Source organism: Cupressus sempervirens, chromosome 10 (assembly GCF_028749045.1).
Source record: "Cupressus sempervirens isolate cs-2001-9-10 chromosome 10, ASM2874904v1, whole genome shotgun sequence".
Classification (NCBI taxonomy): Eukaryota; Viridiplantae; Streptophyta; class Pinopsida; order Cupressales; family Cupressaceae; genus Cupressus; species Cupressus sempervirens.
This window is the reverse complement of record NC_143127.1, coordinates 859823249-859842014: the sequence shown is the minus strand read 5'-3', so window position 1 is coordinate 859842014 and position 18766 is coordinate 859823249. Positions and strand designations below refer to the sequence as shown.

General features: G+C 33.3%; 1 protein-coding gene across 1 annotated transcript; it reads right to left on the bottom strand.

Moving 5' to 3' along the window:
• Positions 1-1926: 1926 nt before the first annotated feature.
• Positions 1927-4633, bottom strand: LOC149536724 (glutathione S-transferase F13-like). The gene is made up of 3 exons (XM_089806449.1): positions 4338-4633; positions 4153-4201; positions 1927-2719 (listed from the first exon to the last, which is right to left on the bottom strand). Exons 1-3 carry the CDS (start codon positions 4479-4481, stop codon positions 2271-2273), a joined length of 642 nt encoding a protein of 213 aa, XP_089662575.1. The 5' UTR covers positions 4482-4633; the 3' UTR covers positions 1927-2270.
• Between the last annotated feature and the right edge of the window lie 14133 nt (positions 4634-18766).

The window sequence follows — 18766 nt, the reverse complement described above, 5'->3', positions numbered from 1 at the left end:
CACAAGAACATGAAATTTTTGCCTCATAATTTTTTAGAGGACTTTACAAATGAATTTTTTGACGAAACAAAAACCCATTATAGTACTATTTGTCTAGTTTCTAAAAATATAAATTGTATAGTAATATGACTTATTTTATTATTTTTACAATATTTATCAAGCCAAATTGGTACCTAAACTTCAAATAGTATGGTTAACTAAAATTTTAATAACTTTTTGATTTTATGTTTTTTGAAAAATGAATTATATGTCATCAATCTCCATAGAATGTACTTCAATATTAAAATTTTTTTTGAAAAAAAGTAAAGTTCTCATCAAATTATGGTGGTCATACACTAGAGGTTTTCAATATTCACTATATGGTCAAATAAAAATTTATGAAAAAAAAATTCAATAAAAAAATAAGGAAAAATACTCTCATCAATCTTTGGTGTGTTTTCCCAAAAGAAATTACAAAAATTCATTTTTTTGCTCCAAAAAAGGGTGGTCTTACATGTGTGGTATGATCCTGAAACAAACATTTTGAAAAAGTGGTTATTGAACATGCCTGCCAAAATGCAATTTCTATCATGTGGGTATTCCAACAAATTACATATTTGAAAACTAGACTTCAAGCACTACATTTTCTATTAGTCAAGTTTTCTGAGATTTGATCTTGATGTGCCTGCCTCAAATTTGAGACATTAAGTGATGGGAAATTTGAAAAATAGGAAAAACACTTCCACTTTTTGGCTAGAAGTGGGACTCAACTTCTTGCACCCACCCCACTATATTTTGATCTCCCAAACAACATCTTGGTCACAATATTGTTCACATTATTCAAATTTCACTTTACAAACTATATTTCATCCCTTAATTAGCATTGTGACAGATATGTTGTTTATGCACGTGCAACACCTATGCTACAAATTCTTCAGTAGGAAAAGAAGGATGTGAACCTAGGAGGAGACTCCAAGAAGCTCTATGAATTTTCTGGCGGATGATTGGACAAGGATTCTCCTTTCAAAGCTGGGGATGGATATGGCAAAAAATTAGACCTTTTGTTTACAATGTTTTGTCTCTTGTGTTGTGGATCTACTAACATAACCCAATAACCCAACTGTGAAAGTGGCTATCACTCTATTGTCTTATTTGGTTTTAAAAACTCTGCTAGTAGCTTTAGGATTGATCTTCATATTATAGTCTTAACGATGGATATTGCTATGAACATTATTAGTGTTAAGTTAGATAAGTACTTTAATTGGTTAAGTAGGTTTTGTGGGGATGAGTTTTAAATATTACATGTTGGGGTTGTAATTTTGTTGGTTAATATATAGATGGTTGTTTGTTGTTAGTGGGTTTCCCATCATTTTGTTCTTAAGGGCCAACCCCCTTGCTTTGACTGCTTTAATAACAAAAACATTACAACCACAATCTTATTCACCTTTCTAATTTTTACTTTGAAGAGTATGATTTCATCTCTCAAATACCATCATCACCACAATCTTATTTACCTTTTTCAAATTTTACTTCACAAACTATGATTTCACCTCTCAAACAACATCAAGACCACTATATTGTTCAGCATTCCCAAATTTTACTTTAGAAGCTATAAGGTCACCTCTTAAAAACATGCCCACAATCTTATTCACCTTTTCCAAACTTTACTTGACAATAAATAATTTTCAACATAGCTATAATTGAAAACATTATTAAGACACCACCTCCTCACATTTGTTTTTTAAATTTTTGTAACTGTAGACCTCTATATCTATATCTAACCTTACTTTTAATTTTAATTTTAAAAATTAAAAAGTATGTTGTTGACTAGTTTCAAAAGTTCTTTACCACCACTAATATCTATTCTTCCCACTCAATATTTTTAACAAGAATAACAGTAACATTAATTTATAATGAACATAACATTAATTAAAAAACATACACAAGTTAAACTTAAAAACTTGCATTTACATATATTACATAGAGTCTAACAAATTTGTTATAATATTTTATTAAATACAACCCAAATCTTAAAAAAATCATATGAGCTACATGCTCCTAGCAAATATACCATTAGATCCAATCCAAAACTTCATTTGGAAAACACACATATTGACCCAAAAACTTGCATCTAAATCTAACTGAAATCAATATTTTTCCACCCACTTTTAGGAGACTCTTATTATAATTTTAGGATTCATACTAAATTTTATTCTCGAACAACATAACAGTCTGATGCTATTAAGAGATATCAGCATTCAAACCTCACTGAAAAAACGAACAAAAGATGTCTATCTCTTCATGTTTTGTGAGACCCTTTGCCAGGAAGGTCGAGTAGAAATCCTTTCCCACCAAGCACTCACATGTGGTCTGCCGGTTATGAGTTCCGCCTTTCCTGCAGCGTGCACTAAATGGTTGGTAAATGGCAGATGGTGAAGATCCGCCAAGCTGAAGAAATCTCCTGCCAAGTAGTTGTGTTTAGCCAGCCTCTCTTCATACACATCCAACACTTTGTTCAGCTTCTCCAAGTTTATCTTCAATACCTCCTCATCTGTTTTTCCTCCACTCCTTGGAATTTTGACAAGCTGCTGCACAACAACAGTGCAAGGGGGATTGTATTGCTGTGCCTCCACCTCACACCACACATCCACCATGGCCTGCTCTGCCAATGTACCTCCCAACAGATCACTGCCCTTTCCTTGCTGCCTCTTGCTCAGATACCTTGTGATTGCCCTGGACTCTGCTCCATGCAAAATGAATGCTTAGGAGTAATCTTTTTAAGGTTTAAATTTCATAGCCATGACTAATTTCTCAAGGCAACTTTGAATGGATAAGTTTTAAAAGAAGAAAAATGCTTTGACAGATTAGCTACAGTGACATTTAAGCTCTGATGCAAATTTGTAAGTTGTACAAGTAATTTTAAGAGGCAACACTTCTAAGGAATTCAATGGAATCATATATTTACATGTATATTCTGAGGAATTCCTTTTGATTAATGGGAATTGAATTGATTGTAGGAGGTTTAAGGAATTCCTTTGATTTATGGTATTTGCATTGATTGAAGGAGGTCTAATTAGTTGGTACACTGTTATATATCCATTTTGATCAAATTGGCAAATCCCAAAACATGGAGGGGATTTAAACGGTCACTGCTCGAAAGATAATTCTAAGAAGCAAGACTCTAAGGTTTACCTTCGAACTATGGGATCTGAATCAATTGAAGGAGGCCCAGTTAATTTGTACTCTCATTTTAGCAATTTGGATCAATTTGACAATCCTATGGAGGTGGCTTAAACAGTCACTGCAGCGGTTAAACGTTTTAGGGATTTTTCTCTTGAAACAGATGATAAATGATAAGAGATATTTAAAGTAGAACAGTAATCTGTTCCTGTTTATTTTTTATATAAAACGCTTAGAAACTTAGGAATGACTCTTTATGGGAGAACCAAGTGATAGCAGCTACCATGGATTATAAAAACAGAGTATATTTAGCTTTATGCTGATACTTGTTCAATAAATTTGTGTCACACTATATGTTGAGAATTGTTTTTGGATTTATTTTTCATTTTTCACATGTAAGATGAAATTGTATAATCTATCATCAGAAAGAAAGCAAGAAAAGAAAAATTTCAAAAGTTTCACAGCACAGAGTAAATTTAGCTTCATCCTAATATTTGTTCAGTTGATTTGAGTTACCGAGGAGGAGATACCATTAAAATGAAGTGTTTTCGGATTTATTTTGTCAGTTTTCAACTTTCACATTTCAGACCGTATGCTGTATGAAATTTATTGAAAAAAAATCAAAAGATCTCGCAGTCAAGTCCAGAAACAATTGATTCCAAATTATATGTACAAAGAAAACCATTCTAAACTCCTAATTGTCTACCCATGCAGCATTAACTTCTTTCATATAAAAAAGATTGGCCCTCTGAAGAAGCAACCGAAAATAAATCAAACTCTGAGCAATCAACAAGTTAAAGCTCGAGAAATGAGTGGATGCTTGACTCTAAAGAAAAATTTACCGAAATCCTTAGTCACAAAAACTGAGCCATAGATCTCACAAGTACAATAGCCGGTCCTAAATTTTACTCTTCACAATATCATTAAACCCAAAAAGGTAGTCCAAGAAAATCAGGGGCAACCAGCAAAAATCAAAATTGCAAACATCCTCACCAAATAATGTCAGGTCTCCATCTTGAAGTGCAGGGATCTGTCCAAAGGGCTGAATGGATCAAAAGAGCAAATTGATGAAGTGTCAGAAAAAAATGTTATCTCCATAATTATTAAAGATTCGTACACCTTATACTGAATGCTTTTGGAAGCAGATATAAACCCTTTTTGGGGCAAAAACAACTTACATTGAGATCCAGATGAGGTTTCTGTTTTTGGGCTCCTACCGTGAGATTAACAGGGATGAGCTCAAACTCGATCTCCTTTTCATGGCAGCATGTCAGAACTCTGGTTGTGCAAGTGGAGAATGGAAGCCCATGTATCTTCACCATCTTCAATCTATGCTGAAGATTGCTGTGCTTCTCCAATCACCTTATATAAAGTTTAGGAGATTTAATGGGTCTGGCTATCTAATCCTGATTTTCCTTTTTATTATTTACAGCCCATTATGGTGAAGAATACTATTTCTCTCAAATATGATCATATTTCTTTATTTTCCTGTATCGCATCAAAATAAAAAATCCTCAACACTGTTCATTAGCATGTTAGTGGCGCGAATATCTTGGCGCACTTTTAGTCTGACTGATTGAAAAATAAGGTCAACGATAAATTTCATATTTTTTAATTAATATAAGCGGTAGGTATATTTTATTAAAAATAAATAAATAAAGTTAACCATATTCTAAGGGTCCTAACTTATCCATTTTGCCTCATTCATAGATAAGATAGGAAATTGATAGAAGGGAAGACTAGCGCATGTATTTTTTGTACAACCAACTTGCAATCACACTTCATGTGTGCAATGGTTATGGGTAAGAGGTGTGGAAAGTTAATTTTATTTTTTGTGTTTTTTTGAGTGTAATGATAGAAGAAAAGTATGGGAAAAGAAAAATAATGAATTAGTGATATATTTTCTATAGGAATTCAAATTGTGATATTGCTATCAAGATTTAACTATGTAATTTTTTGTTCAAACACATTTACCTATGTTTCAACAACAATGGTTCACAAGAGTTCATCTCTAATGAGAATGAATGAAACTTATTGATTCTAGCTCAAGTGTAGTTAACCAAGGATTTTCCGCCAAGGTTAATCCCACTTTTGTGGGACGCCATGTGCAATACCTTCAACAAGTGTTGTGCCTTAGGAACCATTCATTAATAAGCCCCTTAATTTCACCTAATTGATAAGTAGGAGGTATTATCGAAAACACATCAAATCATATTATTGCTATCATGATTCATTTGGTAGGTATGGAGTCAAAATCATTCAACAATGTTTCACAAGAAATTATCTTTCGTGAGAATGAATGGAATAGTTAGCAGTTATTGCATCTAAGTGATCCTAATACCTACTAAATGTTTGCCATCCTAGTACTATTCTAGCTCAAGTGTGCTTAACCATAGAGTTCCCTCCAAGATTAAGCACATTTTTCTTGAAACCTCATTTGCAGAACCTTTAACAAGTGTTATGCCTTATGAACTATTGATTATAAATCTCCTTAATTTTTTTTTTTAAAATGTGCTCCATGGATTGAATATAGTTAAAATATACATTAACTTCATGAAATAATAAATTTACATGACAACAATATAGCATAAATGAAAAGGCAGGATCTAGGGTTGAATAGATTTAGTTAGTTGAAGTCATGAAAGACATTAAAAGATTATTCATTTACACACAATAATGGAAACCTAGATTTGAGAAAATGGTTATCTTTCATAATCCTAAAGATTGCATGTTTTATGATCATTTTGGCATTAGAATCACACATTTTTGGTGATTGATTTTACACATATACAATGATTCAATATTTGCAGCAAAAAGAAAAGGTATGTAAAAGTAACACATGGTTAAGTTCATTTGCCTACTAGAGAAGATTGATGTATTATTTGAGATTTTGAAAGGTCTGAATTATATAATCTGGTGAATAGGGCAATAATTCATTGGTCTGATAAGGTGAACATTTCCTCAGCCTATGTATACATCTACCTTTATAGTGTAGTCTTCATGGTAAAGTGTATATGCATATTGTGAGGTGATTCCAATTGTTATGGGTTTTGGTATCTGAACTTCCAACATCAACAATATGTTTATCATTTGTTCTAGAATAGCTACAACATTGAGTTTGGGCACTTAAAATGAGAGATGTAATAATCTGACTATTCTTTGTTGTCGAGCCATCTTGATAATACAAATTTGAATTATAATATCAATCAACATATAGGTATCTTCAAGAACTATTATTATTAGGTATTATGTGAATTGAACTCATCTCATTTGTTTTTTGTTGTGAGTAGAATATTTAGGGGTTGAGATCATACGTTAAAAAATACTAACAAAGAAAATAATATTTACAAGAATGTGTATTAGAAAAAAAGAAAAAGAAAAAAAGCTATTCCATCCTTGGAGAAATTTAAATTCTAAAATAAAATCAACATAAAATTCCCCATTTTTAATATACCCATACTTTCATTATACTTTTGGAATTTGAAAGTTAAATAACATTATTATTCAATACAATTAGTTTATTTATTTATTTATCTTTTCAAAATAAAATTTCAAACCATAATAGAATGAAGATGTAATTTACTAAACTTGAAAGATAGCTTTGATGTTAGTAAAGCATGCTCTTATTATATTTAGTCAACTTTATTTGTGTAAGTCTATATTTACTTCTTCTCCTTGTTAAATTTATTCTCTGTCATTCATGTTTTTGGTGTGTATCTAGAAATGTTTCTAATATATTTTAGATTAAATTTTTTGATAGATAATGGGTTGAAGTTTAGATTATTTATTATTTATTAAAATTAATTATTGTTGTGTTAAGTTTGAATAGATCCGAGCACAAGACTTTCTAGGGAAAAAACTCACAATTATCACAAACAAAATATGATTTAAAATTGTTGGTGTAAATACGTATTTACTATTAACACTTACTTAAGTTTACTTAGGTTAATGCATTATTTTATTATTTATTTGGTGAGACACTTAGGAGTTTGCATACTTTCATGAGTTGTCATGTTGACAACACCGAAGTAAGTAACTCTAATTCAACACATGGTGTCTACAACACTGGAGTTTACATCATTAACTAAGTTGTCATGTAAACAACATAGTTATTCACACTTCTAATTTAGCACATGGTGTCTACAGCATAAATTTGTGTGCTACACCATTGTAGGCTTATCCTTTCATCATCGCACTTACTCATGTGCTTAATGGAGGATAACCTATATCTGGTTGACATGTACCTAGTTGTATGACTTATCATGATACTGATTCCTGTGCATTCTAGAAGCATTCTAGAGGCCTTTATATATAGGCACTCCTAGTGTACTTTCACATTGAACTGAATACATATCAATATTCTGATCATACTCTTTCTGGTCTACTATTGTGCTTGTGCTTGTGTTCTTTGATCTTGGGTGAATTTTTCCCTAAGGCAAATTTTTACATGGTATCAAAGCTTGGAGAATTTCTCTTCACATAGTTGTTTGAGACCATTGTTGCTTCAACACCTTGACCCAGATATGGAGTATCGTAGAAATTAGGAGCGTCTAGAGCCAGAATGGATCTTGCCATTGCATCCAGAACGTTGATTTGGTGAAAATTGACTATAAATTCGCCTACCCTAGGCCAAAGTCGATTTTGAGGCAATTTTTTTTGCAAATTGGCACCCGGAGGTCCGATTTGCAATTTCAGGTATGATTTTCTTTAGATTTGCAATTTAATTAATTTTCAGATCTGCTTTTTCCTCAACATTTTTGGAGCTATTTTTTAAAATAAAATGATTGCCCTTTGGGTAGCAAAGAAATTTTTTTGTATAAGTACCGGGTAGTCACACCTCGACCTTGTACTCTGCACGAAATATTTTTCGTACTGTAGGAATATTTCTCTCTTTTTTAGTGTGCACCAATGAATATTCCTCAACACTCGGTGGTACTGCATTTTTTGGTATTATTATATAAATCTAGCTGTCGAATCACAAAGTCTAGTCGGCAACTCGACACCGCCCTCAACACAACACAAGGGCTTTTTAAGACAACTTAGTTCTTGTGTGGATTGGCTTTTATAAGCCTTCACTCACACCTCCTGCTTCAATGTGGGATTAAACCCCACATAGCAGCCTACAAAAAGGAATTTTGACCTACTATTTTTTCCAAACGCACAGTAAACGATTAAAGTTTTCCAGCCTCGGCGCAGCTGCTCTCCTTCCTGATGCAAACACTCAGTTCTGACGAATGCAAAAGGTCTTTTCTGGTTGCTCTTAGCCATAGACTACTAATTGCCAGCTCAGGATACGTGGCTCCCTACCAATCCATCAATGCAACTAGTCTGCTTCGTCACCACATGGTGCCAACACATCATCTGACGTGTAGAGTCAGTGGACAACTCCAGACCTGCCTACGTCAGCAACTCGTGCCATGTAGTGTGACACACTGGGTGTCCACCTTAGCCAAGCCACGTTAGTGTATGACATTGACACGTAGGATTTGTACAATCTGCATGTACAATTTTGTACATTTTTGTACCATACGATCCAGTCAACATGCCATGTCATCTAGGGTGGCTATTTTTTTGTTGACGTCAGCCAGAGATGGTGTTAAATTTGACAATTGTTTGACTGTCATTCCTAGGCATTTTTCAATTACTGTGATGTCTGTTTGACTGTCAAATTTAATCTCGTAGTTTTCTGCCCAGACCCCTCTTCAGATGCAGTTTTGATTTGACACTCTCACTTTGAGAGGCCATAACCCAGTCATCCAAACTCCAAATCAGGTGCATTTTTTAATTTTGTGTAGAATTTCTTGAACTTTTTAGTGGTGGTTTTTTTTCTAATTTTGGTGCAAGGATTTGTCAAAAATTGCATTTTTTGGGGACTGTACTTGTTCAATCCTGCATTTTGTAAATTGAAACACTCCATATGGGCTCATATGGACACATTTTTTTTTTTTTTTTTTGAAAGTGTGTTATTTTTTGTCTACTTTCTAGATCTGCACTCATATCATAGGCTTGTCTAGACAAAAATATCACTTTTAGACTTAAGGCCTTTTCTGCATTGTAATGCTTTGATTACTTTTTAAAATTGTTGTACATCTAAGCTACAATACTTAGTGATAGATTTGGGCCTCAAAAGCAAGTTGTATACAACAAAATTAGAAGTTCACTTTGTACATTTTGACACGTGGCCTATTATACACACACTACATATAAAGTGCCAAAAGCATCTTTTTTTGGGGGGGTCTTTTGATTGAGTGAAAAGGGGGGTGTGTATTGTGTTTTGTGTCTCTCTTTTGTGCTCTTTTACTTTTCTGTATCATGGGTTCACCTAAATGTCTATTTCTAACTTCACGTAATTATTCTACATGGAAAGGTATTGCATGGAGTAGATTAATGGAAAAAGGTTTAAGTTTTTATGTTGATGGTACAATTCCCAAACCCACTAATGCTACAACACTTGTTGATTGGTAAAAACAAGACCAATAGGCTTTAGGAATTATCAGGGATTTGTGTACATAGAGATCTCTTCTTTCACATTTCTAGTTTCAAGGAATCCAAACCTATATGGGACAAACTTGAAGCATTGTATGGTAAGGTGGATGAGGAAAAGGGTTTTCAAATTGAGGACGATCTACTTCTATTGGATCCAAAGAACTTTGACACAATTCAAGATTATATCAACAAAGCTAATGAGTATAGGGCACTACTTAAAGATTGTGGTAATCCCATGAAGAATGAAAAGTTGATTCATCACATCCTAAAGAGGCTACCTTTAGAGTATGCTTCCTTTGTTTCGAGTTCTAACACTCACAGGTTGACCATGGGAAGTGCTTTCCAGAAGCCTACATTTGATGCTTTTTTACAGAGATGTTGATTCTTGAACAATCTCACTTGATAGATTTGGGACTTGGGTGAACCCACAATACTGGGTACCACTTTTGGGGGACGAAGGAAATTGCGAAATGATGAAAATTTTGCATGTAGAATTTTACATATGTTCGCCCAAACGTGCTAACTATGTTCGCGCGAACATATTAATAAGGTATTTTCACGCGAACATGTTAAGTTTAAATAAGGTATGTTTGCACGAACATACCTTGTTAATATGTTCATGTGAACATATTAGTAACGGTGATTTTGCAATTGAAATTTCACTTTTTCATTTCAGATCTTGATAAATTTGTCCTTTTTGCATGTTCGTGTGAACACAAATTATTAGAAATGTTCGCGCGAACACGTTAAATAAAAATTCTCGCTGTCGGATTATTTTTCCCATATGTTCATGCGAACATGGGTTTGCACGAACATGCCCAATATGTTTGCGCAAATGCCATGTTTGTGCGAACGCATAAAATTAGGAAAATTTTAACCCGTTTTCCTGTTTCTTTTTTTTTTTGCTCTTTTGACTCTCATAATTGCAGGAGAATGATCTCCTACTGTAAAATTAAAAATGTCAAAATGTGTTGCTTAGAGCAAGCTTTCCAATGACTATAATTGTAATACATATTTTAGTCACTAAGACTTTCAAATATGAGTTTAACTCATTATAAGTTCATTATCGGTTCATTACCGATTGAACATCAACCGACTTTGACACATCAGAAAAATTAGTAAATTAGGTCCAAAAAAATTTGAAAAATATGTAGGAACTAGCTTATTGAGATACCTTTCTCTTCAAAAAAAAAAAATTAGGTTCATGATATGTTGACTTCAAATTATCTATGTCAAATGGAACGTATGTCTGAATTACAATTCGTGTCACTTCAAAACTTCATAAACTATACAATATTCAACCAAAATAAATCAAACCAAATGCATCCTCTGGATATTGATGTTACAAATCTAATGCCGAAAGAATTACTTCATTATCATTTCTAAAAAAAAAAGTTATGTGTGTCAAACGGACTATCACTCTTTAAAAATATTGAATTTTATTATGTACCACTTTTCGGAGGAGATAAAAAAAAATTGATATAAATAATTATTATTATTTTATTAAAAAATATGGTTACAAAGTAGGAACAAAGTACTCAAAATCACTAGTTTATGTCATCTTGAAATTATTTATAGTTTTGGAGATATAGTCACTTGAATGTGACGTTTGTTGCAAAAAAATTGATTTCAGTGTCAAAATTGGTCAAAAAGTGGAACCCATTATTGTGGGATCACCCACTTCTCATGTCATCAAAGACCAAAGCATTGGTGGCTAGTGATGAGAACAAATCAAGTCAAGGAGGAAAAGGTTCTAACAAGAAGAAGAAGAAGTAGTGGAAGCAAAAATTACAAAATGAGACACAACAATCTTGCTCACAACAAGGTAATTCTTCTTCCAACAAGAAGGGAAACAGTGAAAAGAAGGACAAACTTTTTTGTGTATATTGAAAAAAGTCAAATCATGATGAGCATCATTGCAAGATTAAGAGAATCGATGGGTTGAAAACCTACTCAGGAAGAACACAATTCAAGTGTCAGGTACTTTCAAGGATTCAACTCCACCCACTTCAAAGGGAAAAGGGCAAGCATTTATGGAAAATACAAGTTCTTTATCAGAATGGATTCTTGATTCAGGTGCCTCCTATTATATGGGTTCTTCAAAGGGAGACTTTTCTTCATTGAAGCAGTCACAGGTACTGCACATCTTTGTGGGAGATGATACTAAAATGGAAGTTGAAGGGAAAGGACGTGTGGAGATGAAAAATGAGGAATTCAAAGATGTTCTCTATGTTCCAAACCTAAGCTCTAATCTCTTCTCAATTTACCAAATCACTCACCTTGGAGATGTTAACAAAGTTGAGTTCCTTCTAGATTCAGTAATGGTTTGAAGTCTAAAAGATGATTCATTGGTTGCAGTGGAAAATTCAATCATGAAAAGAGGCTTTATTCCTTCTCCCACTTTGTGCCTAAGTCTCCTTCTCAAGCCTTGTTAACTCAATCTAATTTACAAATCAAACTATGGCATGAGCGGTTTGGTCATCTAGCCTTCCGCTATCTTTAGCAACTTTTCTCAAAACACATGGTCAAAGGTTTACCATCAATCAACTTTTCTAAGGGCGAATGTTCAACATGTTTAGTGGATATCCATCTCAAGAAGTATGATAAAGGGAGGTCTTCAAGAGCACTAGTTCTTCAATTAGTTCACATGGTTTTAACAGGTCCTTTTGTAGTGACATCACTCAGCCAAGGCTGCTACATCCTTACTTTCATTGATGACTTCTCACACATCACATGGGTCTACTTCCTTCACCACAAGAATGAAGTGGTTGATAAGCTTCAAGCCTTCAAAAGTCATGTTGAATAGAAATCAAGGAAAGCCATCAAGGTTCTTCGAATGGACAATGAAAGCAGATATGTGTATAGAAGACTTAAAGACTTTTGCAAACTTGAGGGAATTTGTCTTCATAATCCACTAGTATTCAATCCACACAAGACAAATGTTGTAGCATTGAGGATTATAGTCCATGGCAAGTTGCATGATTAAAGCCAAGTCTCCCGATCCTACACTAGAAGTCAAAGCTATCAGTAGTGCCAATCACATAGTTAACAAGTCTCCTCATAATGCCTTAGATGGAAAGACACCTTTTGAGGCATTGTGTGGTAGAAAACTAGTTGTGAGTCACTTCAGAGTCTTCAGTTGTCCTGCATGGGCAAACATATCTTCTAGAGGATACAAGGCACCAGCACCTAGGCCTTGTACTTTCATTGGTTATGAAGATAGTGTAAAGGCATACAGACTTATGGATCCAAAGACTCCTGAGATCTTTGTGGAGGAGGATGTCCATTTGAGGAAAGTTCACCCAGCCTATCCTTTAATCCTCTCCACACTTCACATACTATGGAAACTAATAGTGAGAGGTCATATCGATAGTTGCAATGAGAGGTCATGACATCAATATAGTCCACATGCATATATTGCCACAGTGATAGGTCCAACACAACAGGATACACTTTGTCTTCCTGCTCCAGCAACAGGGGATGACTACATGGTAGACATTGCAGGTTTGTTCATGGAGTCACACATAGCAGACTTGGGAGACATTCTTGATAATTTACATATTGTCTTTGATGAAGATGATCCATCTACAGTTGTTGTGAGGGTTCACTCTAACCCTCATGTCCATTCTCTACATGATCGATCTTCATAGATTGACATGATTGTGGATCCTTATGAACAATAGTTGTCAGAGATCTCTTTATTAGTTGAGGAGACTATTGGTTCTTTCGAACAAGTTCTACAGACATCCTTGCTAGATTTGCACTTGTTCTTTTCAACACTATTGGAAGGGGCGACCATTAGCATTGACATAGGGATAGTTGAGTAGGTTTTAGGGCCACCATACATCTTCGAGATTGTACCTTTGCTATTATTTCTTCCAAAGGGGAGGAACATCATTCAACATTCATGGACCAACTTCTACCTTATAGTAGCAATCACTAGTCAACATTCTTCATTAAGGGGGGGACTACCTTGTCTCTCTTCCTCTTCTCTTTTATGGGGGGTCTTGCTTACTCCATCCATCCATGCATATTGTATTTTCATCTCTCTTTTTGGGGGAGGGTTTTTCCCATGAGGTTTTCCTTCTTTCTTCACTTTATGAGAGATTGCATTTCATTATGTACATTGGCACCTCACATGGCCTAGTAGCTGAGACCCATCATCCATTTCATCCTAGTTTTCATATGCTTAAGGGCATTCCCCTGAGTTGCACTTAAGGGGGGATGTTGGTGTAAATACATATTTACTATTTAAACTTACTTAAGTTTATTTAGGTTAATGCATTATTTTATTATTTATTTGGTGAGACACTTAGGAGTATACGTACTTTCATGAGTTGTCATGTTGACAACACCAAAGTAAGCAACTCTAATTTAGCACATGGTGTCTACAACACTAGAGTTTGCATCATTAATTGAGTTGTCATGTAGACAATACAATTATTCACACTCCTAATTTAGTACATGGTGTCTACAACATAAATTTGTGTGCTACACCTTTGTAGGCTTATCCTCCCATCATCGCACTTACTCTTGTGCTTAATGGAGGATAACCCATATCTGGTGGACATGTGCCTAGTTGTATGACTTATCATGATGTTGATTCCTATGCATTATAGAGGCCTCTATATACAAACACTCCTAGTGTACTTTCACATTGAATTGAATACATATTGATATTCTAATCATACTCTTTTTGGTCTATTGTTATGCTTGTGCTTGAGTTCTTTGATCTTGGGTGAATTTTTCCCTAAGGAAAATTCTTACAATTTTTTTTTGAGAAATATTCTTGTTCAAATGACCACATTTAATTTAACAAGTACATTTCTCATTTATGTTCTATTATCCATAGTGCGTAGAACTTGATTGGTCTAGTATCTTTGAATTGGAAAAAATATGTAGCATTAAGAAATAGGCAGATCATCCAGTACTATGAAATGGTTGTCATGTAACTTAGAGAATAACACTTAGAGTGAGATAAAATTTATCAATGATGGTGAGCTATGATTTCAATTTTTAGAGAGTACAACTTTTTTTTTCTTACACCTCTTATATTCTAGAGTGGACCAACTCCAAATGAAAGAGGAATAGTTTTGTAGCCTAAGTAATCATTTTGATTGGTACAAACCATTACTTTTCTTTTACCAATACTTTTTCCCCTTTTTTCGATTAGTTCAAAAAAAATGAATAGATAAAAAATATGCCCTCATATAATAGATTGGACCAAGTGAGAGAGAATTAGTTTTGAAACCTAAACAACCATTTCAATTGGTACAAGTCATTTTTCCTTTTTCTTTTTCTTTCTTCTATATTAATTCAACAAAAGCATTTGGTGGTTTATAAAAATGCAACCAATCTATTCTAGATTGGACAAGTCTTAATGTGATATAGTGATTTTTTTGCCTTAAAGATCTATTAATTCAATTGGTACAAGCCACAACTTACCCCTTTGTTTTTCCTTTGATTCACCAAAACTATTGGGTGGATATAAAATACACCCTAATATTTTAGAATACACCAACTCCAAATTAGAGGTAATCACATGGTTAAAATAAAAAATAATATAAACCAAACAACTAAAGAAATTACATTTGATTTAGGTAATTTTCATAATTAGCCGATAGGCTTTCCTTTTGAGATTGCTTGCAACTGGAATTTGTCTCACATTGACAAATATTTGTTGGTAAACCATTTACCATTTATGGCTTGAAGTGATCTATACACATCTTGAATGATAGAATCATATCCAATCTGCATTTATTACATCACATCATTAACTGCAATCTTCCTCCACACGTTATTTCTATGTTCCTCCCCACATTATTTCTCAATATTACACTTACGATTGAGTAGGGCATGTTTGTGTGAAGCAAGAATTTGGTAGGTAAGGTTTGTACAAGAAGATGTAGTTGTTACTCTATATGTGAAAGGGGAGAATTATAGTAGTTTAGTGAATGGATTTAGTGATGAGATACACCGTCAAAATTATAGTGATTTGAATTGTGCACCCAAGATTTTTTGGTTGAAGGATGTGATTAGCTCCTAAAATGAACAAGAAAGATATCTCTAAAGCCTTGTGTGTAACTTACTATTTGAGGTTCCAGATAATTTTCTAGTTGTAGTTATATAGCTACTTTTATTGAGAGTTATTACAAACTATTTCTTTATAACAGTTGTAGTGATTGTGAAAAAAAGTAAGAACTTAGGAGCAACAAAGGATAGTAGCTCTTTGAAACAACTCACTTTCATCTTTACCCTTTCATAGGAGTGAATAACCATGGAATCATAGTTATGGAGTTTCTTCGCATTGTACACAATATTGCTTTCCATTGCTTCAACAACTCACCATTGCAGGCCTCCATGACATTTCCTTGATAATTTTTCTAGGATCTAGATCATGATTTGGGTTTTTATTCTCTATGTTGTATCTTCTCCCAATTCTTAACATTATGTTATTTCATTGACCTTTCTAGATATTTGGCCAATTGTCCTTTCTTTATGTGACCAACAAACTGCATATTTATAAATCCATTCCATTTGGTTGTTGCTCTTTATGATGTTCTTGACAACTCTATTAGGCCTTTCTGCTTTCACAACTATTTTATTATCTTATATAGAAAAATCCTGCTAATAAAGTAGAGCATAACTATAACAAAACTAAACAATAAACACAAATTACATAGACCATGAATTAGAAGATTCACCAAAGTTGGCTACATCTATGAGAAAAGCGAGATTTTTTAACAGTAGACACAAATTTCATATAGACCATGAATTATAGAATTAGACGATTCGCTAACATTGGCTATGTTCATGAAAAGGGAAGATTTTATTAATTCTCCTTGAATGAAGGAATGAATGATTGAAATGCACAATCAAAAGAATAGTTGAATTAGAGTGAAGAGCAGTGCAGATTGCACTTCACAATTGGAAAATCTCATCTTGTGTCTGACTCATGCTACAAATATCTCACCTTGAAGCTTGAAGATTTCACGTACCTTGGTTTAATGGTTAGTGTAACTTTAACTCTCCATTGTGTTCCTAGGGGTTGGGTTGCCTCATATTTAAATAGGGCCTATAAATGGACCTTGCCCTGGCTATAGACAAGAAAGGGCTTGATCCAAAAATCTTCCATATACAAAGTACCCTACCTCCATATCTTGGTTGGGTCACTTCCATAGCTATATGATACATGCCTATTTGTATTTGATAACTCCAGGATGAACTGTACAACTTTTTTTTCATCCCCCACTAGATCCACAAAATCTTTACCCATAAGCAAATGGAATTGAGGAAATTCACTACTTTCATGGGGGATTAAGCTCTTAAATATTGACAATTATTGTAGCCCTTCACTTGCAGATAATTAGGGATCTTCTCGTTTAGTTTATCCATGTATAATGGGTCTCTAGAAATATAAAAGAAGAAATACCAGAAGACCCATATCCACATTTGGCAGGCTTCTTTCTCATAGCCTATTATCCATGGACAAGGTCATAGAGAGTACAAAGACGATGGGATATAGGCTAGAATTAGCAACTACATGGAACTCATGTCATGTTAGTTTTTAAATAGTATATACACATGTAGATTTAAAATGACTAATGTCTTATCCCAAAATTTGGACTAATAACTTCTTGCATGTAATACCCCTCCTCTGCTACCATTGTAGATTTAGTTGTTAAGTTCTATATGAATCTTCTATAGATGTGTTAGCCCTTATTTGATATTTGAAATACAATAATTTGATATGTTGAGTAATTGATTATCAAGGTTGTAACAATTTCCTACTTGCAGTGATGATGTTTTAATTGCTATTAGTTAGTTAATGAAATAACTTTTATGAAGATGACATATGGTGTGTCATAGAAAGATGTTTATTATGTCCTCATGATGATGAGATGTTTGTGTTATAATATGATGTTATTTATATTTAGGATTTACTATTATACTTACCCCATACTTGCATGTGTATGGTGTATGTGTCTATTTTACATTTATGTTTGACATTTTTGATATGGTTGAGGGAGGGACTCGTAGTCACCTGCTAGTCGAGATCTATAGGATGTACCACTCCCTACCATTTTCTATTTATCTTAGAACATATGCGCATGTATATGCTCATATTTTATATAGGTTTATAGGTTTTGGGCATCGACTTCCTTGAATTACTAGGATGAGTGTACCCTATCATAATAATTCAATGGTAAGAATGGGGAGATAATGTTCAAGTCCAATCGCACCCATAACCTAATTACTTGTCTTGATAAGGAGGACATGTATCTAACTTTTCACCCTTTTTAAACCCATGAGTTTATCTTTGCATGTGTTGTTTAATTTTGAGTTTTGGTCAACTTTTGTAATCTCATTTTTATGTGGATTACACTATGTGATTTATTTGGTAAATGCTTTAACTATAATATTTGGGTTAGTCATATAATATTGAGAATTATTAAATATTATTTGATTACATTTTTTTAAAAAAATATGATAATATTTAATTAATTGAAAACTAATTAAATATGTGCTTTAATTTAAAAGAATTAATTTATAACTCTAAATTCGGAAAATTAGTTAAAGAGAAACTAGAATATGATGGTATTTAATTAATTAGAAATTAATTAAATGCGTGCTTCAGTTTAGAAGATTTAATTTAAAAGTCTAATTTAAGGAGTTGGATAAAAAGAAAAGAAAATATTAAAAGATTAAAGATTTGATATTGCTTTATTATAACTATTTAATTAATAATAATAAAATTTGAGTTGTATTTAATAATGAGCTTTGATTATTATTATTAATTTAAATAATAAACTATGCATTAAATAATGCTTGCACTAATTAATGAAGTGGAGGAAAAGAAAATAAAATAAAAATTTAATTGAAAGGTTCTTAGTGCATGAAAGGATTAAATAATAAAAGTAATTACTATTTAATAAAGTTAGCGACTTTTGAAATATTGGAGAATAGAAACCCTAGTTAGGGTTGTGTTTATTTATAATGGGGTTGGTAGTTCATTTGAGAGACACACAGGTTTGGGGGAGCAAAATTTGGAATTGGATCAAAAGAATTGTTGAAAGTTTCAAAGGGTTTGGATTTGCATGCGTTCACAGATTGTCTCAGA